The sequence below is a fragment of the Brienomyrus brachyistius genome, chromosome 4 (genome assembly GCF_023856365.1).
Source record: "Brienomyrus brachyistius isolate T26 chromosome 4, BBRACH_0.4, whole genome shotgun sequence".
NCBI classification, from domain to species: domain Eukaryota; kingdom Metazoa; phylum Chordata; class Actinopteri; order Osteoglossiformes; family Mormyridae; genus Brienomyrus; species Brienomyrus brachyistius.
The window spans coordinates 20352539-20377533 of record NC_064536.1 but is presented as its reverse complement, the minus strand read 5'-3'; the positions used below and the strand labels follow the sequence as shown (position 1 = coordinate 20377533).

General features: G+C 41.5%; 4 protein-coding genes across 4 annotated transcripts in view; 3 read left to right on the top strand and 1 right to left on the bottom strand.

Annotated features, from left to right (window-relative positions):
• LOC125739605 (NACHT, LRR and PYD domains-containing protein 12-like) overlaps positions 1-24995 on the top strand; it is a 728681-nt gene that overhangs the window by 317640 nt on the left and 386046 nt on the right. Inside the window, exon 8 of the mRNA XM_049009881.1 lies at positions 6306-6564. Coding sequence (XP_048865838.1) covers positions 6306-6564 — 259 coding nt within the window. The remainder of the gene's footprint in view (positions 1-6305; positions 6565-24995) is intronic.
• The window catches only part of LOC125739635 (E3 ubiquitin/ISG15 ligase TRIM25-like), a 191458-nt gene that overhangs the window by 56193 nt on the left and 110270 nt on the right, over positions 1-24995 (bottom strand). Inside the window, exon 3 of the mRNA XM_049009946.1 lies at positions 20589-20669. Within this exon, the coding sequence (XP_048865903.1) occupies positions 20589-20669 (81 nt within the window). The remainder of the gene's footprint in view (positions 1-20588; positions 20670-24995) is intronic.
• The window catches only part of LOC125739651 (stonustoxin subunit beta-like), a 147930-nt gene that overhangs the window by 32823 nt on the left and 90112 nt on the right, over positions 1-24995 (top strand). Inside the window, exon 2 of the mRNA XM_049009976.1 lies at positions 10486-11333. The gene's annotated coding sequence lies outside the window, so the exon portion shown is untranslated. The remainder of the gene's footprint in view (positions 1-10485; positions 11334-24995) is intronic.
• Positions 1-24995, top strand: part of LOC125739611 (NLR family CARD domain-containing protein 3-like) — a 155028-nt gene that overhangs the window by 42775 nt on the left and 87258 nt on the right. The window contains exons 4-5 of the mRNA XM_049009902.1: positions 2974-3087; positions 5053-5113. Of these exons, the coding sequence (XP_048865859.1) occupies positions 2974-3087; positions 5053-5113 (175 nt within the window). The remainder of the gene's footprint in view (positions 1-2973; positions 3088-5052; positions 5114-24995) is intronic.

Sequence of the window (24995 nt, the reverse complement as noted above, 5' to 3'; positions counted from 1 at the left end):
GTGACAAGGAGCAAGTTAAGCTGTTTGCAGCTGGTCTGGTTGCTTGTGTTTACGTTGGTCATAAATATTTAAGGATTTCTAACATGCCTCCTGAATTATATTAGACTGTGGTTATTTATTAATACTTAAATTTTTCTTGATTTATAGCCTTATCTGTATACAATGAATATCTAGTTAAAAAAATGAAAAACAATCAATAAGTGTTGTTTTCTCTATTCCTGTACTTAATAAACTGATCATAGATGACGTTGCTGTCATGTTGTTAATATTAATCTTGCTTATAATGAAATAACGCTGCCCCGCTTTCTGGAATATCCCCTGCAGGTATTTAACTGATAATAGATGGATTCATCCAAAGTTCTCTCTCACCGAACTATGGTCATTTATACTTCTGCCTGTGATGCCTTCAGCTCCACCACTTGCCTGTCATCACCTCCCTCTCACCTGCTTTGTGTCTCAAATGTTAAGACTGGGACAATGTGAATTGGGACTTTGACTTTCCGTACCAGCCCCAGGTTGCTTCCTCCTAAGGTTTCTACCTTCTAGGGAGTTTTTCCTTTACCACCTCTGGCTTACTTACTGGGGGCTTTGGGTGGGGATGCTGTAAAGCGCTTTGTGAAAATGTAATGTGAGAACGTGCTATACAAAATATTTGAATTGAATATTGAAAATAGGACCATGAAAGATCTGAAGATTTCTGAACCCGCAGTGTTCATTTCTAGTCAAAATACCACATTTACTGATTCAGCCTGAACACATTAGACATTTGTGGTAGTCAGTACAAGCAACAATTAAACGATCAGATGATTTTGTGCACTTACTAATGTATTTATTTGCAATATATGTTATATAGACTGTGACAGTGGTCTGCTATTAAAATAGAACTTTAATGTAGCCTTTAAATTGACTGTTGAGAGGTGAACCTTGAGAGTGGCTGTTGGATGAATGTTAAGAAAATAACTATGACAGTTGTAATATTCTTGTACATATGTATAATGTATATATAATTAATATTGTGTGTATATACACAGTCATATGAAAAAGTTTGGGAACTGCTCTCAGCTGGCATAATAATTTACTCTACTTCCACCAAAACAAGGTACATCTTTCATTTCCGAGGAATATCTGAGTACTGGGGTATTTCCCAAACAAAGATTTATAGTGAAGCAATATTTAGTTGTATGAAATTAAATCAAAAACTGGCTGTGCAAAAATTTGGGAAACCTTGTGATTCTGCTGATTTGAATGCATGTAACTGCTCAGTACTGATTACTTGCAACACCGAATTGGCTGGATCAGCTCATTAAGCCTTGAACTTCATGGACTGGTGTGTCTAATCATGAGAAAGGGAACTGAAGGTGGCCAATTGCAATTCCTGCTTCTCTTTGACTCTCCTCTGAAGAGTGACAGCATGGAATCTTCAAAGCAACTCTCAAAAGACCTACTACAAAAATTAGAAAACGGTGATCTATTTCAACTTTTAGAAATGGCACTAATAAAATATTAATCTGAAGTGGCTGCAAAGGTGAAAATCTTTATGATCAGATATGTCGGCGAGAAAATTGGTGATTATTGCTCGCTATTTTGGTGCATTAAACCACATTAAGCTTTTTCATGTTAAGCGTTTTATAATGTCCCTGAAACAGCAGTAGGGCGGCGACAAATGTGAAAAGTGAATCATGAGTAAGATTGTGTGATAATGATTTATGTGTCTTATTGATTTAAGTGTCACTGCAGAACCGCGTTTTATACGGACAAGTATAACGCAAAATGTGCGTCATGACAGAATTAGGTGGCGGCGGGAGCTTGTCCCCTTTCTCTTATTGTTACTTGTTATTAAGTGACATGGATAATATCCGGCAAAAATCCTACGGAGAGAGTCCGTGTCCATTTCTGCTTATACCGCTTCCGCGTTTGATACGCAGCATTTACTGTTTGTAAAGGAAAGTGAAAGTATTTTAATGCTGGACTCTCCATTTACTCAAGAAACGCGGATAAGATTCTGTATTGCGAGGTAAGATTTTAGTCAACTTACAATAAAATAAGCTGTGTTATATATATATATATATATATATATATATATATATATATATATATATATATATATAGCGGCCGCACCCGTCGCATGAAGTAGCTACTAGGTCTCATGCATGTACGTTACTATTTACGCTTCGTGTTCATAGAGGCCCCAGCAGGAATCATCTGGTCTAGATCGGCCAAAAAATGGGGGGAGCTGCTTCTGAAATGACCCCCCCTGCGGAGTGTAAAACAAAGAGACCTGAGAGGTAAGACAGAACCTGTGTGTTTGTTCTGCTTTACACACGGTCATAAAAAATAAACGCTCCAGCATTCTCGAAAGAGAGAGTAATCTTTCTTAACTTAATTCACATCCTCGAGAGTTAACTGATTCAGGTCCGTGGGGTAGATGATTTATGTTTATCATTTATTAAGTTTATGAAATTTAATTTCCTTCAAGAATTTACATTTAATTGTACTCCCTGGACGCCGTCCTCTTAGCGCTGATTCTTCAATTCTTCACATCTTTATGGTGCGAGGTGATTTTCTGAATATGCTAAAATAAAGTTTATATTTTCGGTCTCCGCACCGCCCATTCAGAACATGTTATCGGTGTTCAGTACCCGGCACGCAAATTTTTTTATTGATAATTTGGTGACATTTATTATGAGGATCCCCATTTAAGGCTAGATTTATATAATATCAAGCAACAACAGGCAAGCCTAGTAATGGAGGCTGTAACAATGATACTAAACGTTTCATATTGGGATCTTCATTTTAGGTGATACTTTATTTTACGTTAAAGCTAAATGTAAACAAGCATGTTTGCATCAAGAGCTTCACAGCATATCAAAGTACATGAAGAGAGAGCAGGAGGTTAAACAGCTGAAGGTTTTATGTGATCCTGTCCATATATGAATTATATTTATATAATGAGGATCTTTTCACTGTCCACAGTGTCCTGATGGAGAGAGCAGGCTCACCTGTACCCAGCTGTGTTTCCATGAAGAGTGACGAGTCAATGGGGGAACCAATCACCTTCAGAGAGGGATCTTCTTCATCAGATCACAGGTAAATATACATTTAAACATTGTTTAAAACACTCAGACTCTCAGACAAGAGACATACAGGCACACACAAGCTACAAGAAAAAAAACTTCCATTTTTTTTAACTTTTGCAAATTCCATTGTCTTAAAAATTTTAAATAGATATTTTGTCTGTCTTCTGTATAAATCACGTCTGAGGTTAAAGTCTGAGGATCACTGTAAAGACTGACTTCTTGTGAGCTGGAATTAGAAGGTAGATTGAAAAGTGCATTTTAAATGTCAATCCTCAGCATGCAGCTGGAAAAGAGCTACTGCTCTATATTGATTAAGCATGACTGGACAATAGATTGTCTTCTTCTGGGACGGATGTTTCTGCTTTGATAATAAATAGATTCTCATGGGCTCTTTAGCTCTGTTCAGACTGAGGCTTCAGTTTGAACATGTTTAATGGAACAGAGCCTGTTAATAATTAGCTAGTTATCATGGGATCGGGGGATGGTGCAGGCGAGGAAAGGATGACGATCCACAGTGCGGCTCCAACATGACAGGGGTCTATTTATAACAACACAGAGCAGAAAATAAGGGAACCACAAGGGGTCAAAAGGCCGTAACAACAAAACACAGGGGAACAGTAGGAAAGAGCAGGGCAACCCAGGGAGCAGAACTAAGGGGGAAATAACTACAGAGGAATCCAATACAGACAGAAACAAAGCACATGATCAACAGCATGTGATACAATGACCAACTGAGGGAACTGACCACAGGCAGGAACTAAAATACACAGATCATGGGGACTAACGAAAGGCAGGTGTGAGGACTCAAAAGAATCAACCAATCAGAGAGACACTGGAAACAGGACACAGGTGGAATTAACTAACTATTAATAAACAGAATTGAGGAGCTATGAACCTGGGACCAGGGACAACACTTGTGAGAGAGAAGCTGACTAGATGGATATTTAGTAATCAGCATTTCATATGAACTTTATACAGCCTGTAACTTGTGGGTCTGGCAACCTGCAAGCAGCCCCCAGTCACTGTAGCCTTTTGTGATTTTCCTGCTCTGTCTGATAAACAGGCTCTAAACTCACATTTCTGTTCTCTAGCCTGCATTTCTGCTCAGTCTAATGAGCACAAAGTTCAAGCACATATTGCTGCACTAAGGTTAACTCTTAATTCTCTTAAGCTGACATTCTTGGCTGTCAGCTGCATAACATTCAGGTACTTTTGCATTAGCTGCACAAAGATACAGTTTCAAAGCTGATTACAAAATATCCCTCTAGTCAGTTTTTCTCTCACACTGGACAAGATCCTACGGAGCTGCCAGAGGTCACACCAGAGCCTGGGCCTGCTGGGAACCTGAGGTGCAGCCCAGCAAGAGACAGGAAGCCCCTGAGTATTACAGGCAGTCTAGTGTTAACCCTGGAAACAAGGGACAGAATAAATCCCTTTGGGGTTAAGCGAGCTGCTTTTGGAGCCAAACGGGGAACAGGAGTGCTGCTGGGGGGGATGTCATGCAAAATTAGTATATTGTTATATTATTATACATTTTATTGCAATGAAAATGATAATATAAGTGGTTTGGTGTGAACATTTGATCTTTGTGTTTTTATAGCAAAACAAATAAATAATAAAAATTCTAGATCTGGGGGGTCCCTAAATTGCAGGAGCCAGTGCTGTCCCCTCCCAGATTCCACCCCTGGATAGTTATGGTAATTAAGTTGAGATCTGTTTGAAATCATGTTAAACAGTTTACAAGAAGTAGCCAGTGAATGTCATTGAGTGACTGGGAGCTACATGCCAAACCGTCTCTCCTGGCTGCAACCTGCTGTCTCTCTGTGCTGCCACTAGATGTCACTGCTTCTCTTATACTGTCTTAAGCAAGTTAACGTCAGGAAGCTAATCTAATAAAATAAACACAGAATGTGGATGGCAGTTACATCTGTTTCAATAACAATATAATGGTTGGATATTTGTCTTTTATTCACAGGGGCCGAGTGAAAAAATGTAATTCACATCCACATAAAGGAGACTTATCATCCATCTTCAAGGTGTGCATATATTTCTGAAGTATATTTTCTTAAATTTGATCTAAATTGATATATATCTTCTACAGATCTAGAATAAGTAGTTCATCCTGTCAAAGACAAGATATTTACAATTAATTTAGCGTTCCATTTACCTCGGAGACCATTGGAGTTGGGAATGACGTCACACCCAAGTTAACCTCATTTGCAGTACAGCAAGTCGGAAAGCCATTTACCAAAACCAGGGATCTTTTTTTAAAAAAAACAAAGATTTCTTGCCTAGCCAGAAAACTTCTTGTATTTAATGTGCCCCAGTTTAAATGGCCTTCATCTTTATTCAGGTATATTTATCCCAGACTACTTTAAAACAGAGAAGTTATCCGGCTAAACAAGAAATCTTGCTTTCTGAAACAGACCCCAGTTGTATCCAGGTTAAATGCTAGCCATTGTTAGCAATACCAGTTGATAACAACACATTACGTGATATTTGCACATAAAAACACCATAGCAACAGAAAGCGATGTGTACAACCACAATACATAACTGCTAATAAACACTATAAAACTACAGCTTTAACTTCTGTTGATGTAAATTTGCCATTTCGAATTCTGCAGTCGAAGTTGTGTAGGTTCCCCCGACTTCACGAGTTGGAATTCTGAGTTCAGGGTTCCAGTTGAAATTTCACACTAGGAACTCCGAATTGGAATTGGGTAGAAATGGAATGCAGCATAATTCAGAAATGAAAAGATATGGTGCCTGGAGTGATAACAATTAAACTGTAACTGTTCATTTCAGTTACTGGAGGAAACAGCTCAAACGTTTCTGAAGGATGAGCTGATGAAATTCAAAAGGTACCTGGATCAGAATGACCCAGAATGCTCTGAGCCTCAGCTGGAGGAGGACAATGACCTGGACAGTGATGGTCAGATGCAGAATACCTATGGTAGAGAGGGAGCTCTGAAGATCACACTGTACATCCTGAGGACCATGGAGCAAAATGATCTCGCTGACATGCTGGAGAAGAGTAAGAGCTGCACTTCATTCAGTGTGTGTTTGATTTGCCACAGAGAACTAGTTTATTAAAAATGTGTTACATTTCAATTTATCATTTATTTAATTTAATTTGGCTTAAATGAGTAAAAAATGTTTTTTGAAAAGCTCTCATTTCATTTCAGGACATCTTCTGTCGCAGTATCAGCGCACAATCAAATGTAACCTGAAGAAGAAATTTGAGTGTGTATTTGAAGGGAAAGCTAAGGAAGGACAGCCAACACTTCTCAAAGAGATTTACACAGAACTCTACATAACTGAAGGGGGAGCTGGAGGAGTCAATGATGAACATGAAGTGGGACAGATTGAAACAGCATCCAAGAAAAGGGTAATAGAAGATACTACAGTAAAGTGCAATGATATATTTAAACCCTTATATGGGCGTGTGACACCTATCAGAACTGTACTCACAAAAGGGGTCGCAGGTATCGGGAAAACAGTCTCTGTGAAGAAAGTTATTCTTGACTGGGCAGAAGGAAAAGCAAACCAGGACATTCACTTCATATATGCTCTTCCTTTCCGGGACCTGAATTTGATTAAGGAGGAATACAGTCTGATTGATCTGCTTCACCACTTTGTCCCTGAACTGAAATCGCTTGAATCCACTGAGCTGTGTAGGTACAAAGTTTTGTTGATCTTTGATGGTCTGGATGAGTGTCGCCTTCCTCTAGATTTTCAGAAGAATGAGAGCTGGTTTGATGTAACAAAGAAAACATCACTGGATGTGCTGTTGACTAACCTCATTAAGGGGAATCTGCTTCCATCCGCTCTCCTCTGGATTACCTCCCGGCCAGCGGCAGCCAATCAGATACCTCCTGAGTGTGTCCACCAGGTGACAGAGATACGAGGGTTCAGTGATGCCCAGAAAGAGGAGTATTTCAGCAAGAGATTTAGTGATCAGAGCCTGGCCAGCAGGATTATCACACATGTGAAATCATCAAGGAGCCTCTTCATCATGTGCCACATACCTGCGTTCTGCTGGATTTCAGCCACTGTCCTTGAAAGGCTTTTTAGTAAAACTGATGAAGGAGAAATTCCAAGGACTCTGACTGAAATGTACACACACTTCCTGATTTTTCAGACGAGTTTAAAAAATAAGAAGTATATGAAAAACTATGAAACCAAGCTTAAGGAATTCAGCAAGGAATTCCTTTTGAAACTCAGTAAACTGGCTTTTGACACCCTTGAGAAAGGCAATCTCATATTTTATAAGCAAGATCTGACAGAGAATGGTGTTGACGTCACAGAGGCTTCAGTTTACTCTGGAGTGTGTACAGAAGTCTTTAAAGAGGAGTATGGGTTGTACCAGGAGAAGGTGTACTGCTTTGTGCATCTGAGCATCCAGGAGTATCTCGCTGCTTTATATGTGTTTCTGTCAAACTCATCAGCTGACCTGCTGAAGACTGCAGTGGATCAGGCATTAAAGAGCAAGAATGGACACTTGGACCTCTACCTCCGCTTCCTCCTTGGCCTATCAACAGACTCCAGTAAAACTCTGTTACAAAAACTACTGGGAGAGACAAGACCCAGCTCACATAACATTAAGCAAACAGCCCAGTACATCAAGGAGAAAATACGGGAGAATTTATCTGCAGAAAGGACCATCAACCTGTTCCACTGTCTGAATGAACTGGGTGACAATTCTCTAGTAAAGGAAGTACAAGGATACCTGAGTTCAGGATGTCTTTCAGCAGCAGACCTCTCACCTGCACAGTGGTCAGCTCTGGCCTTTGTGTTACTGATGTCAGATAAGGAGCTGGATGTGTTTGATCTGAAGAAATACATCAGATCAGATGAAGGTCTTCAGAGGCTGCTGCCTGTGATCAAGAAATCTAGGACAGCTCTGTAAGTGATCTTACATACGTCTGTTGCTAAAGAAGTACAGATGTTACTCATGATACTGCTTTTATATCTTATCAGAACAATTAGAGTGTATTTATATGGACACCCAGAAATTTTCACATTTTCACCCACATTTTCGGTGTGGTGTGTGGTTCAGTGGGTTTGGACTCTGTTCCTGTGCTCAGAAGGTCACTGGTTTAAATACCTGGCAGGCAGAATGATGCTGGTTTTGGGCCCTTGAGCAAGGCCCATACCCCCCAGCTTCAGGGGGCTGGATGCTGGCCAACCCTGCACTCTGACCTGTATGTGTGTGTCAGAGAGAGCAAGATCTGAGAGGCGACAGCACTGTTTTGCCAGGGGGATGAATAAAGCATCACTATTTCATCCCTATCTGACAGGATTGATAATTGTCTGATTAGTGTTTTGGAAATTTAACAGGTTCTCAGTTACAGCAAAACAGAAAATAAGGATTTCAGTCATGGTGTCAGCAATTCAAAAGTCATATAAAAATGTAATTAAAATAACTTAAGCACTTCTTGACATTCAAATCGGGGGCGGCATGGTGGTGCAGTTGTTAGCACTGTTGCCTCACACCTCTGGGACCCGGGTTTGAGTCTCCACCAGGGTCACATGTGTGTGGAGTTTGCATGTTCTCCCCTTGTCGTTGTGGGGTTTCCTCCGGGTACTCCGGTTTCCCCCCATAGCCCAAAAACATACTGAGGCTAGCTGGAGTTACTAAATTGCCCATAGGATTGCGTGTGTGTGTGAATGGTGTGTGAGTGTGCCCTGCGATGGGCTGGTCCTCCATCCTGGGTTGTTCCCTCCCTCATGCCCATTGCTTCCGGGATAGGCTCCGGACCCCCCGCGACCCAGTAGGATAAGCGGTTTAGAAAATGGATGGATGGATGGATGGACATTCAAATCCCACATAAACATGTTCACTTACACATATCCCAGGCAGGAACTGAACCCAAAGTAGTGCTGATCACTGAGCCCCAGCGCTGCTCAGAGCTTTATAAAAATACTTATGCATATATTACAGAGTCTCAGGGTAACTCACCCTGTAAGGTCATTAAACAGCAGGTTTGTCTCGGCTGGGGAGTGTCAAGTAAAAACTATTTGTGTTTCTGACTAGGACAAATAACAGCTATATGCTACATGTGTAATTGTAATTAAAATGTTTATTTTGATATTTTATTTGATATACCTGTGTGTGGTGTATGTATTTATGTCTTAACATGTTTCCTTTTCCAGGCTGGACTGCTGTAGACTCACAGAGACATGCTGTGAAGTTTTGGCTTCAGCTCTCAGATCAAACTCCTCTCAGCTGAGAGAGCTGGACCTGAGTAACAATGACCTGCAGGATTCAGGGGTGAAGCTGCTCTCTGCTGGACTGGGGGATTCACACTGTACACTGGAGATACTGAGGTCAATATTACTGCGTATTCCACACTGTAATGTGTAATTGCTGAAAGCTTTATTGAAGTTGTCACATTTACATAAAAGTAATACTTATAGTGGTGAGGTGTTTTTATTTATTGGAGAGATATTGTCTGTCTCTCTGCAGGCTGTCAGGCTGTAGAGTCACAGAAGAAGGCTGTTCTTCCCTGGCTTCAGCTCTGAGGTCAAACCCCTCACACCTGAGAGAGCTGGACCTGAGCTACAATCACCCAGGAGACTCAGGGGTGAAGCTGCTCTCTGCTCTACTGGAGGATCCCAGCTGTAAACTGGAGAAACTGAAGTGAGTACAGAATGTGTGTCTGTCCTGCTATAGACTCCTGTTTGTGGAGAAAATGCAACAATCAAATAAATGGATACAGCAGTACTATGTCATTCTGCTTCTGCTATAGTGTGGACCACAGTGGAGAGTGCAGGACCAGACCAGGGTTCCAGAAATGTAAGTTTGTTTGCATGTTTTTATTCTTAACACTGTCAATACTACTTTATGAAAACATTCACACAATTATTGTGATGTGTGTCTGCTTTTTTTATTTTCATTTGTTGGGCTTAAATATGACAACTTTCTTAAATAACAATGGGAGTCTGGGAACTTCTGTAGTAGTACTGTTTTGAGATTTGTTAGTATTGTCCTAAGACAGCACCCGTAATCTCCCTAAACTGGCTGTGACACCGAACGTCTCCTCAGTCTGCACTAGTGATGGGAATTTCGGCTCTTTTTAGTGAGTCGGATCATTTGGCTCAGCTCACCAAGTAGAGTCGGCTCTTCCGGCTCACAAATGACTCTTCATTTTATTACTTCTGCTTCAGCCAGATTCAGCTCTGTTTTGACCCATGATTGATATGTGTACTAAACCATATAATTTCCTCAATAACATAATTTTACATTATGTTTGGTATAAAAAGATATTGAACATTATATAAGTGGAAAATCTGTTTTTGTCCTTGATCTATTAATTACAGTCAAATAAAATAAATAACAAATCACAATTAAAAAATAATAAACAAATTACAACGTGCAAAACACCAGCATCCAACAGTTTTAGGTTCTATCCACTATAACAACTATCTACCACCTTTCTAACAGTGTAATATTTTAACATTTCCTTTGGCGCAGAAAGGCTAAGAGCCTCAGCTTAGACGGGCTGATCCGTCTTCTGGCAGTAGCAGGCACGCTAGCCTGTCTTTTTCCTTCCATCTGAAGTGTTGGATGCGCAGTTCCTAAGTGTCTGTGAAGGTTGTTTGTGGATCCTGCTCGAAATGACAGCTTCATCTTGCAAACTGTGCATCTGCCTTTAAGTTATCATAGATATTAAAATGCATCCAAATGCCACTTCGCGTGTCCGACTATCACTCATCTTGCGTATTATTCGCGCACCACACTCCCTCTTTCTCTCCTCCTCTCCCTCCCTCGTGCTCTGTACCTGTACACCGTCAGCACGTGCATCGCCGCCGCCACTCCCCCCCCCCCAGCCCTTTGAGTCATCACGTGATCGGTCGTGCGGCTCACGCCATTAACACAAACTTCAGTCACAGTCGTAGCCGCATGGATCGCTGAGCCGCGGAGGCGTTTTGCTTCATAAAAATGTTTCTCGGTCCGGATCCGGATCTTTTGAGCTGCTCGTTCGCGACCGACACATCACTAGTGACTAGTCGGCGCTGCACGCTGCTGGAGGGGGGTATGTGTCCGAAGGAGTTTGAAGGAAGTTCTTATTTTGAAGTTAAGACAAACTAACTTCTAGTGGTACATTTTGTGGTACAATTTCATGTTTAACATGTTTTATTAATGCTGTTTCTAATTTTATGTACCTGCAATTAAGGCTATTAATTTAGCACGCGCAGCATTTCGGCGCATCTTCCCGCCGGGGTCGCGCGGCGTCCGACATTTCCTGAGGTATTTCACATACTTGAATTCCTGCTTCGTTTTTATATTTTATGTATCGTACAGAATAATAGAGCGCAGGCTATAGTGCAGTTGGGTCCCCAGCGAGTCTCTCAGCGCGGCGTGTCTCACAGCGCAGGGGCAGCCGGAGCGCCGCAGACTCGGGCGGCTACATGAGTATATTGGGAATAAAATGTGTGTATTGGAGCGAGTTCTGTGTTAGTGAGTGTGTGAGGTGTGACAGTGATAATGATGGAGATGCTGGGCTTCGTCATGGGATTAATCGCTCTTCCTCTTGCCTACAGACTCCTGCCAGCTGACGCTGGACCCCAACACAGCAAACAGAGACCTGTCTCTGTCAGAGGGGGACAGGAAGGTGACACGGGGGGTAGAGCAGCCATATCCTGATCATCCAGAGAGATTTGACTACTGGTTCCAAGTTCTGTGCAGAGAGAGTCTGACTGGTCGCTGTTACTGGGAGGCTGAGTGGAGTGGAGATGGAGTCTGGATAGGAGTGACTTATAAAGGAATCGGGAGGAAAGGAGTGAGTGATGACTGTTGGCTTGGATTCAATGACAAGTCATGGATGCTGTTCTGCTCTCCTGACAGTTACTCTGTCCGGCACAATAATATACAGACTGTCATACCCATAAAGCCCACAGGCTCCCGCAGAGTAGGAGTGTATCTGGACCGGGCGGCTGGTACTCTGTCCTTCTACAGAGTCTCCTCTGATGGACTGACCCTCCTGTCCAGCTTCACCTCCTCATTCACTGATCCCCTCTATCCAGGGTTTCATGTTTATGATCCAAACTCCTCCGTGTCGCTGTGCATGCTGGGATAGCTCACTGTGTGCTGGAGGAATCATTTTTACCTTGTCAGAGTGTCACATGTCGCTGCCTCTCCACGGCAAAAAGGTAAAATCTCTGCTTTATAACCAGTATAACACTTTTTACTCTGAAGTGTGACGTATGTTAGACAGAAATAAATGAATGTTTGTTCAGTTTGCCAAACTCATGCAAAATGACTGATTTTCTCTGACTTTTGTTCTATGTTGTCTGTTAATGCACCAATAATGGTAGAACAAATTCATAGTAAATGCAGTTGTACCAATAGAGTGAATTCTGATTCTGAATAAAATAAAATGTAATGAAATGTAAGCCTGATGAGTGGGGGGGCTTTTTCTCTCCCCTGTATATGTACATTTTATATATTTCTGTCTGTATATTGTATTTTCTGCCTGTAAATTCACAATAAAAGCTTCCTATTCTATCATATTAATGTCCTGGTTCAGCGCTGCTCAAAGCATAAGTGAGGTAACTGAGTAACGTAAAACAGATAAAATAATTAAACAAATACACTTTACTGTAATTTCACTGACACGGTTAGATTAAATCAGCATATATAATAACCATGTAAAGGAGACGGGAGACATAACAGCGAAAGCAAAAAATATCCGTAGAGTTAAAAACAAAAGTTATAAATCAGTAATACACGTTAGAATAAATGATCAAAATACAACAAACAAGAATAAAAATTTCCCAACTAAACCTGTGAACTGCTACACCTGATAATCGACAAGCTAATTAGCAAACGGCGTCTCTCTGACCCCCTTTAAAACACGGTAAAATAGTCATTAAAAGCCGAACTAAGTCCTTACAACTAAGTAAATAACTGCACAAGTAATTAACCCTATAACGCCACATGTATCATATTTGATACCAATATTTCTAAGACATCTACGTCAGTAATAGGATTACCGCTTTCCTCAAAAACCTGTTGTATATAATCCTGTACCTGTATTCTGCCCTCTGGTGGATGACCTATGTACTGCAGGTGGAAAACGTCTTTTTTTTCAAGAATCAAAGACGGCTGCACTTTGCGATGGGCTGGCCCCCCATACTGGGTTGTTCCCTGCCTCGGCAGCATATTGCAGGGCGGGGCGACGACCCCCAGCTCCTCAGTCAGCAGCAAGCTGGGGGGCCCCACGTGTGAAAATGCCCCTTGTTTTTCACCATCTGTAATGTTTGTATTCTTACGTTTTCATGCCTGTCACATGACAGAAATATCATCCACAATCCCACTGACTCACTGTAAATTCTCTGGGGTAGAAGAATTAGCTCAGGTAAATTTTAATGTCTCCACCAATATGTAGGGAAATTAATTACATTTTAATTAAATATTATTTAATGATGATTATCAACTAATTGTTACACTGAATGGTTGGTTCCTTCAAACTCAGTTACAGAATCCCTGTGAGTCTGTAAATGTAAGACTTAAATGGGATTCAATAATTATCAGTATAGCTTAGTAACCTGGGTTAGAATGTTCGTCCACCGAGCTACATCACCAGGTAATGTAAACGACTAGTAGGGAAGCTGCTCTCACGGCCGTTGAGAGAGAGTGTCGTGATATTTCAGGCGATTTGAGGTTTCGGAGCTTAGGAGCCAGATTGCACAGTCAATGACTATAGTGAGGACTCAATGAACGGAGGCTGAAGTTGTATAAAAGGCATGTATTTAATTCTACCTAATACTGTACTAACGTAAGACAGACATTGACTTAACAAATAACAAACACAAATTAATGGAATGATCTGCTTTCCAGGATTGATAATATATACCTTGATTAAGTCTTTTAACACAGAATAGTACAAGACAAATAAGTGCTAACGGACCACAAAGATCAAATAAGAGCCAACAGAGGAATGTAAAAGGGGGGGGGGGGCTGTTAAATAAAGAAAGATAAAACCTCTGATAGTTAGGAGACCCACTGAGATACCTGGTGACATTATTTACATTATTTAATTTTCACGATTCCTCTGATTTAACCATGAGAGCTTGTATGCAGGGGTAGCTGTACATATATATTTATCCATATTTATATAATGGTTCAAGTGAGAAGGGTAAGATAGGTGATACTCTGTGAAACACAGTTATAAGGGCGGCACACAAAACACTAAGACTGTCTAAGGACACAGACTGACATAACCTATATGGATACTGAGACTAGCAATAATAAGTAAACCCACATACAGGGTATATACAGGCCAAACTTAAAAGAGAACTTTCTTCAGGGTGTTGGGTGAGTCTGTGGTTTGTAGGACAGGATGGAAAGGGGAGGGTGGTTGTGTGCCAAGTTGAGGGACCCCTACCCTTCTAGTGCCCGTAGTTCCCTAAATATTTGGGCCATAAAAGCTGGAATGCTGGCCTCCCTTGTTGTATGTGTGTGTGTGTGTGTGGGGGGGGGGGGGGTGGTCACTAACCCCCCTTTGGCCAACGAGTACCTCTCATACCAGGCTAGGCCTTGTCTCAGGGAACCTGGAATCTCAGCCCTGTCATATATGTGTTATATGTGTGTTTGTCTGTGTGTGTGTGTGTGTGTGTGTGTGTGTGTGTGTGTGTCTGTGATCCTATACTGGAGAATTTCCTGCTCCCTTCACACATGGGGGTTAATCAGAAATTACCTCGACTTTATACTAAGTAGCTAGCAGGAGAAACTCCTTTTACCATCCAGTACGACTGATTCAGACATTTGTGTTCACATGTACAGCCCCTCTGGGGAATGTGAAGAACAGTCTGGGTGACAGTGCATGTCTGAACGGGGCGAAAGTGACAGAAACACAAAGTCATAGATAAATCAGTCTAAACTAAACGAGGTTCACAAGGATGACTGATATTTCTTTAGTGAACATTCGGAAATCGTTTGCTAACCCTGCACACTGGAAGCTCCCAGCCCAGACCTGCACACATCTACGTGTCTAAAGTTCACAGGGAGAGAAGCCTGGACGGCTGTTCATACTGACTTGCTCTACGGCAGACTGCAGAGGGCGCTGTGCTGCCATTTATTCCAGTTCATTGAATCATACGATGGCTTGTCATCTCTCTGTCTGACACAGTTCTGCCAATCAAAGGCAGGCTTTCCTAGAGACTGACCGAGAGAATGACTCCAGCAGTGAAGGCTGAGCTGACCCTGTTATCTGGCCTGATTAACAACCTGAGAAAGACTGATGTAGGTTTGACTGTAAGAGAGATTTACCAGCATATGATATTAAGGTGAGAACAAATCCAGTACGTGAGCAGAGTTAAATCTCTCTTACTAACATTAAACCTCATGAGCCTGTGTGGAAGGTGCAGGAGCTGTTGGGCCATTTTAAACACTAAGCTGATTTCTCTGATCATTCCCACATTCTGATCGATAGTTATCTTCCATGTCCTGCCCCTAAGTCTTGTGCAGCTCCAAATGTTTCCTACAGATGAAGCCTTCTACTGCTACCAAATTTGTAACTGCGTTTAATGATGCTGTTGGCCCGTGTTTAGAGAATATTCACTGTACTGATATGGAGGAGCTAACTTCACGTTTGTACTCCACTGGCCAGGATATTTTAGATGTCACTGCCTCTCTTAAAGTTTGTCCTTCTAAGCCAAAATCGATGACATGGCTAAATGATATTACTCAAGCTGCCATAGAAGGACAGAGTTCCTGTCCCGTGATCCAGGTACACTCCTGTCTTACAAGAGGGGGGGGGGGGCAGATATAATAGTGTCATCATTATTGTGCCAGAGTGTGTAACTAGAGGGATCACAGTACAAACACCAGGACTTGTCATTGTATCCAAACCTGCTGTCAGCATCACATCCTTTCCTGCTGATCTCTTTGTATGTGACGACTATCCCAACCCATCCCCCACTCCACTCAACCTCCCCATCGCCCAGTCAGACCCTCTGTACACAGCACTTTGTGCCATGCGTTAAACCTCTGCTGGTGATCAGGATATGACTGTATCTCTGTCTTCCATGTCACCACTCTGTTCCCCTCAGGGAGGTGGACGTGTCTGTTTGCTGTGTTGGGGTCCAGAGTGAACCGACAGGAATCTGATGGAGGAGAACAGATGGTTTGGTTTTAAGCCGATTTCATACTGTCTACAGACTTCTACATACATATTACATTTGTCTGTGTGACCAGACTGTTGTAATTTATCCATGAGTACAGCAGTGATATTCCAGCAGACCAGCAGGGTAACAATTAACTGCAATATGCAGACAACTGATGCACTACAGTCATTGTCACTGTGCGCAGACAGTAACAGTATGAATCGGGGTTATTCACTCCTTATATATATATATATATATATATATATATATATATATATATATATATATATATATATATATATATATATATATATATATATATATATATATAAGAGTGAACAGTTTTTTAGGTATTTTTTTATGGCTTTGAAATATGATTTCTGTCTTATTTTAATTTTCCATTTTTCAACTTATGTAGTTATGTAGCATTTGTTTCATTTCTGGAAAAAATATTTTCGGAAAATCTGTTTATATCATTCCTGTTTATTTTTATATGGTCAGATTCTCAACATGGATGCCTGAGAGAGCAACGTCACGAGCAAAATAATATCATACATCAGCAGTCACACTGCAAACATATTCAAAGGCTCCTGACATAAATGTGAAAGACCAGGAGGCAGCAGGAGAGAGAAAAAGAATCTTCACATGCAGAAGATGAAACACAATAAACCACAATAAAACACAGTAAAACACAGTAAAACACACTCCACCTCAAACAGGGAGAGAAAAGCGTGTGTGTGAACAGACTCACATTGTAAGAGTTTTGCTCTGGTCCTGGGCACTAATACCAATGTCAGCTGTTATCTTCTCCTCAGGTTCATACTCACTGTGATTGAGGCCACAGCCTCTCTCAGCTGCTGCAGCTCCTTCTCTCTCATCTGAATTCTCTGCTGAAATTCCCTCTGTGTTTCCCTCATTTTTCCTACAGATGAGAAAAAAAAGATGATGGAATAAGTTTGTTTCATTATTAAGAGAGATCATCTTGTACGATTTATTAACTCTAGGAAGGTCAAACTGGATAAAGACTCATTGACTCCTATTCTCCTTCAGTCAAGATGAAGTTTATAATTTAGGTATTTATATAATTTTTTGATGAATTGGGGTTTGTTTCTACTGATGGAAAATGTATGTACAGTGGGGTTTACAGACCACTTTCCATATCTGCTCTTAACTTTATACATTTCGTACCAAATTTGTGATACAGTCTGGGCCCACTGAGAACACAGCCTCAGACAGGAGTGAAGATGCTAAAAGTTGTTACACTTTACCCAACCAGGCTTAGATCCTTCAAAGTAAACATCCAAACGTAAAAAAAGAAAAACATAAAAATTTCCATGTTTGCTTCATATGAAAATTCATCCTTAATTTAAAAGAGTTCTACTTATTCTAGAGGCCTACATACCTCTATCTCCGCCCGTCCTGCAGCAGCTGAGCCTGTATCATGGCCTCTGAGTTCATCCATCACACACAGCAGACACACCAGACGGAACTTGAAAGCTTTGTATTTTCTCCAAATACAGTAATCAAAATCCACACCTCTTTCATTTTCTCTCAGTTATTACTTTTTGAGGAACTTCCTGCTTCTCAGGCTGCAGCAGGTGTGGTTTTGGACTGAACCCAGACTGAGAAGAGCAGGTTACATTTGGAGTTTTTTTAATAAAATAATGCATGTTACAGTTTTTTATTCAGCTGAATAAAACTGCAGGGAACAAAAAAATGGTCCCCATAACATGAAAATAATAGGTTTTCCCAAGACACACACACACACACACACAGACACACAGACACACAGACACACACACACGCACACATGCACACACACACACACACACACACACGCACACACACACACACACACACACACACACAGTTGGTCTTCCTATCTAAATGGGGACAGTCCATTTATTTCTATGGGAAAAACCCTAATCCCAATCACGACAACCTTAACCCCTACCCAGCCCTAACCTTAACATAGAGTAACCAACCCAAATATAAAAGACTTTTGGCATTTTTACTTTTTTGATTCCATTCACAGTTTTATAAAAACTGAGGTTATTCAAATGGGAACATACATATAGGTACACTTGCACAAAGTCAGGGATTTTGTAGGATTATAGTCAGGTGTATGATCAACCAATTATACCAAATAGGTGCTAATGATCATCAATGTCACATGTAGGTTGAAACACAGTCATTAACTGATACAGAAACAGCTGTGTAGGAGGCTTAAACCTGGGTGAGGAACAGCCAAACTCTGCTACCAAGGTGAGGTTGTGGAAGACAGTTTCATGTCATGGCAAGAAACCCCTCTTTAAATTTATGTTGAACTCCTTTTTTACTTTATAAATACCCCAACATTCATTACAACAAAATTATACTGTGCTGTCCTAGTTTATTACTCAAAAAACATTATTTCTTGTCATGCCATCCTGTCCCTGTTCTACCTGTTCTGAATAGGTTGCTTGGGTCTTTCATTTGTCCATGCAATTCATTATTATTATTTTGTTTTTATTTTTATTTACTTGGTTTAGCACTATTTTCTTTAGTTCACAGGTTTTTTTCAAGACTCCGATTGTATTGTGTTTCCTTGTCGCTACAAAGAAATTCTATTGAACTGTAAAACTTTATTGTCCAGCCGTAGCTGGAAAATCAACAAGTAATGTTACATGGCTATAACTAATTATGTGCCGTCACTGCATCAATGCAGAACAGTCCAGGCCCACAATGCATCAAAGAAACAATTAATTTCAACACCCCTAATCTCCTCCTGTGTTCTGCAAAACTCCTCCCCCCTTCGTCAAACTGAACAGGTAAGAAGTGTGCACACATACATTAACACGTAGGTCCTCTCTCTGTATGAACACACTGGGTTAGAGAGCGAGTGCCACCTTCTGTATTTATGTTCGGGTGGGTAAGCCTAGTGTAGTCTGGGTTTTTATTTTCCATCTTTGGTTTTAGTTATAATCTTTACAGGGTAGGAAGAGCTGTTATGTTTTGTTACTTTCTATCTGTTGGCTCCACTGATTCTGTCCCCCTGTGTTCCCAGTGCCCACATTCCAATATCAGTTACCACTGTTGTATTTTGTTATATTTGGTCATATTAGACTATTGTCCCAACCCATATCCCAGGCCTTAGTGTCCCTGCTTGGTTTCATCCAGCTAGTAGTTCTACAGCCACCATTGGCATCCCATACCTGCTTGGACTGGAGCCAGGGACGTAACGTTGTTAAATTTCAATAGTCACATAAGGACAATTACAAAATCAGCTTCCCACCATTAAAAACATAGTAAGAATAAAAGGATTTCTCGTTAAACCAGATATAGAAAAGCTTGTTCATGTGTTTATTTCCAGCAGGCTAGACTATTGTAATGGTGTCTTCACAGGTCTTGGTAATAAATCAGTCAGACAGCTGCAGCTCATCCAGGATGCTGCCACCAGAGTCCTCACTAACACCAAGGAAGTAGAGCATATCACACAGGTCCTTAATCACTGCACTGGCTTCCTGAGCATCAGAGGATTAATAATTAAATATTACTTGTTTAAAAGGCACTAAATGGTCTCAGGCCTAAACACATTTCTGATTTTCTTATGAAAATCATGAAGCATCCAGACCCCTGAGGGCATCTGGGAAACATTCACTCAGTGTCCCAGAATGAAGACCAAGCAGGCTGAAGCAGCTTTTAGTCTCTATGCTCCCTGTCTGTGGAACAAACTTCCTGAAGAACTGAGGTCTGCTAACACTGTCAGCTCATTATAATCAGGGCTTAAAACGTTACTGTTTGCTGCAGCTTTTCAATAAATTAAATCAGCAGGAGTTTAGTCATTTTTACAGAGTATGAGTATTTATGAGTATTTATATAGTTACAATACAGTATCACTCATAGTTATTTTGCACTATTATTTTCTTTACCTTACCTTACAATCCTATTGTTGCACTGAGCATGTAAAGGACAAAAGAATTTCCCTCGGGATAAATAAAGATTTTTCTTATCTTATCTTATCTTATCTTATCTTATATGCTGCCTCTACAATGTCACTTCTTTTTAGTTAACTATTGATTTGTTTTTTTGTATTAGGCTTTGTTTAATTGTCTTTTAAATGTACAATGTACATATTTACAAATCCCACCCCAAAGTTCTATAGTACCAAGAAAGTACCGCAGCTGCTCTGGAACTTTGCTTACTGGGACTACTGGTACTTAACTGAACGAAAATGGAAAAAGAGAAAACAAATGAAACACATTACTTCAGGAGCGACAGGAAGACCCTGGCAACTCTACAGACACAGTGTGATTAACCAGCTTCATCAAAACAAATGTGCATTGTAATCAAATTAACAGTGTCCTTCAGCCTGACTCACTGCATCCTTTTCTTGATCTCTGATCAGCTGTATCACCTCAGAGCGTCTTCTCTCAATGGAGCGGATCATCTCAGTGAAGATCCTCTCACTGACCTCCACTGTTGACTGTGCTGAGGTCTGTTGGTGTCACAGAGAGCAGAGGATGGTAAATTACAATTGGCCCCTTTTGAGACTCCAGAGAGTCTCATTGTACAATAGTGATGTGAGCCGACAGGAGGTATAAAAACAGCACAGGGCTGGGGTTTGGAGCATCACGTATCCAAGATGGCATCAGAGCCAATTCCTGAGGCGGCCTCTCCTAGCATCGTGACAAAAGTATCTTTGTTTTATCTTTGTAATGAATTAACTCTCACATTCACAAGAAACATGTATATGATCATCAATTCCTCCTGAACATCAGCAACCAGAACCACTGCTATGAGAAACACTGAGGAGAGAGCTGAGTGTCCTCAGAGAACTTGGTCTGCTACATCCAACAAGCCCAAATACGCCAAAATGGCCCCTCTCAACCAGGTACACTCAATAAGTTTTACACACATTCTGAGGCCTCTAATAACAGGAAAGTGCAGAAATTGACTCCAACAGGCAAGGAGAAGAGAGCCTTCTGTAATGTCAACCCCGAAAGGCTACTGGTTCAGATACAATACCTGGATGCTCTTGAAACAGGTTTTAATCTAGTAACACAGACTGGGAAATCGGGACGTGTTAAATACACCCCATGACAAAAAAGTTATCAAAATTTGATTTCAGTTTGCAGTCCATTCAGTTTGAGGTCTTTTTCATGTTCTGAGTCTGTTTCAGGGAATAGCTTCGGGACATTTTCATCGAGAGATATAGGAGCAGGGCCTTCAGGATCATGAAGGAGACATCCCACCCCAATAACAGCCTGTTTTAGCTTCTGAAATCAGGAGAGAGATTCAGGAACATCATGGGCAGGACTGAAAGGCGTAGGAGGAGTTTCTACCCCCAGGCCATAAGGCTTCTGAACCTGGACATGCCACTGTACCTCACACCCTGATGTACACTGTGGTCTTGTGCCCCAAGGCCATAAGGCTTCTGAACCTGGACATGCCACTGCACCTCACACCCTGATTTACACTGTGCTCTTGTACCCCTCACCATATCCGCACTGTCACACTGGTCACTGTTTGATGTCTGTGATGTCTGTGATGTTCATTTTGAACATACTTCTCTGCTTGCATTTTAGCTTTTTGCACTTTAACTGTAGCATAATTGGATTTTTAACTTGCACAGTCTACAAAAGACCGAACCAGGCTGTGATTCCCATGGTGAGGATGGTCTCTAACACTCCCCAGTTGAGGGCTCTAAGGATGGCTGGTGTGCTTTTTAACCTCATTCGCTGCCTTAAATGGTAAAGCTGATTACTGGCTCTAGAAATCTGGGTCTGTATACTATCCGACCGGGTGAGATCATCAGAAATACTGCGCTGAGATATCAAAAGATGTTCACCCTATTAACTGGGACCCCTTTTATGTTGGGAGGGTTATATACAGCGGCTGCTTATGTCCACCACCATCACCTTATTCTTACAGGTGTTATGTGAGAGTCAGTTAGTGTCAGACTGTCCATCTCATCCAGGTAGGCCTTCTTCTGGTTAATGGAGAGCAGGTCAATCAAAGCATCTAATCTTCACCACCTGGGGTCTGCCTGTGAGGAGGTCCAGGACCCATTCACAGAGGGGTGTAATCAGGCACCAGTTTAAGGGGGATTGTGGTATTAAAAGCTGGGCTAATATCTACAAACAGCAAACTCGCGTAGTTTCCTCTGCCACTGTCCAAGTGGGTAAGAATGGTATGCAGGACAGCTCCACTGGTGGACCTGTTTGGATGGCAGGCAAACTGAAGTGGACCAATGGTCATAGAGCGGGTGGAGCAGATATAATCTTTGACCAGCCTCTCAAAGCCCTTCATAAGAAGGGATGTCGGTGCAATAGGACAACATTAACTGTTAATAAGATGCTTACTAGCTTCATTGAATCAAGTCCTGCTTTGTTATAATGTTTGCGCTTGTTATGAATGACTGCTAACTGGCCAGTTTGCAAGCTAACATGTTACTGTACTGTTTAGTACTTTAGGGTCACCTGCTTTATGAATGAAACCTGTCAGCATTCGCCTGCCCTCTTTTAACTTTTGCTCTCGTTCTCCTTGTGCATCGGAAATCCTGTTTTTAGTTTTCATTCTGCATTAAGAATCAGCAAAAGCCACTGACTGCCTACATTAGCTACACTATAGATTTGCTCACAGGAAGGTCACACCACTTTTGCTTTTGAGGCCGGGAGGGGGACATTGGAGGGGGTAGGAAGCAGATAAAGGAAACAACAGGCAGATGAGGAGAACTTATCATGTAAGTTATTTATTTCTATAACAAGAAAATTAATTAAAATTAGAAACCAAATTAGCGGGCCTTATGGAGGCCCCCCATCCAGAGAGGGCCCTGGTTAGTCAGGTCCAGGATGGGGTGTCGACACATTGCAAGGCACACTCACACTCATACCTACGGACAGTCTGGTGACTACAAATCACCCATTTTCAACTGTGGAGGGCAACTCCAGACTGGAACTTCTTGTAGAAGATGTCCAGGATGGGGTGCAGACACATCGTAAGGCACACTCACACTCACACTCACACCTACAGACAGTGACTCCAAATCACCGATTTTCAGCTGTGGAGGAAAACTGGAGTACCTTGAGGAAACCTCAAGGTACTCCTGTCGTTATCATTGTTAAGGATGTTCCAAAACACACTCCTGTAAAGCGCATTGGGGCAACTTTGTTGTGAAAAGCGCTATATAAAAATAAATTGAATTGAACTGAATGGGAAGAACGTGAAAACTCCACACTCACTGAGCCAGGGTGGAAACTCGAACCCCAGTCTCAGAGGTACAAAGAAACAGTGCTGACCACTGCAGCAGCACGACATGTTCGCTGTCGGTACAGTTTATATAATACACTATTTTGTTCATACATTGCAAATCCACTGTTTGCCCAGTCTGCTCTTCTCAGTCTGACCTCAGTCCAAAACCGCACCTACTGCAGCCTGAGAAGCAGGAAGCTCCTCCCACTCTCACAAAAAAAATTATCTGAAAAGATCCCTGCTCCACCCGTCCCGGCTCCCCCTGAGGCTCCTGCTCTGCCTGCTCCACCCGTCCCGGCTCCGCCTGAGGCTCCTGCTCTGCCTGCTCCACCCATCCTGGCTCCGCCGAGGCGCCAACTCTGCCCGAGGCACTTGCTCCACCCGTCCCGGCACCGCCCGAGGCTCCTGCTCTGCCTGCTCCTCCCGTCCCGGCTTCGCCCGAGGCGCCTTCTCTGCCTGAGGCTCCTGCTTTGCCTGCTCTGCCCATCCCAACTCCGCCCAAGGCGCCTGCTCCACCTGCCCCTGAGGCTCCTGCTCTGCCTGCTCCACCCGAGGCTCCTGAGGTGCCTGCTCCGCCCATCCCAGCTCCGCCTGAGGCTCTTACTCCACCCATTGCCTGCCTGGTCAGTCATTTCCAGCCGCTATTTAGGTTCTTGTGTATGTACATGTACATGTATTGTATAGAAAATATGCTTTTGTAGGAATATACTATAAATAAAAGTATTTTATTTAAAAATACTTAATTAGTACTTAATTTGAAACACTTTATATTTTAGTATTTAAAATTAAGTTTTAAAAAGTGTGAAGTTTAATGGATATAAGTTTTATATTGTTAAGCAATACTTATCCATAAAATAAGAAACAAAAAAAACTTGGTCAAGAAAAAATACCAGCTTTAATAAAGGTGGGTTTCAAAAGGGAACTATGATGTATTATATACCGTAAAACCAGAACGACAGTAAATATTCACTACTGTACAAATACAAGTACATTAAATATTTAACCGGCACTTTTTACATGTAAAAATTGCAGTGAATTGTGTCGCACATTCCATGTGTGTCCATCTGGAACAGAAGTCACACTGTATCTTTAAAGTGGAAACACATCACATTAGTAAGGCAGGTAGATTGTTTATGAATATGTATAATGTAATGCGCCCTGCGATGGGCTGGCCCCCCATCCTGGGTTGTTCCCTGCCTCATGCCCATTGCTTCCGGGATAGGCTCCGGACCCCCCGCGACCCAGTAGGATAAGCGGTTTAGAAAATGGATGGATGGATGGATAATGTAATGCAAAAGGAGGATTTCAGTGTTTCAGTGTACAGCTTATCATTGACTTTTTACCATTTCAGTTATGCTTTTGTCAGCATCAGATTGCAGCATGTTGCTGGAAACACAGAAATCCTCCACACTATCTGGAATAAAAACAAAGATAGTACAATACAACATTTTTAAAATTAGACATAATGCAAGATTTGGTATTACTTTCACTTGGATATACTCACACTAGACACACTATTCAGACTAAACAAATTGCTCTAGATATACTTTATAAAGGCTACCTTGACATT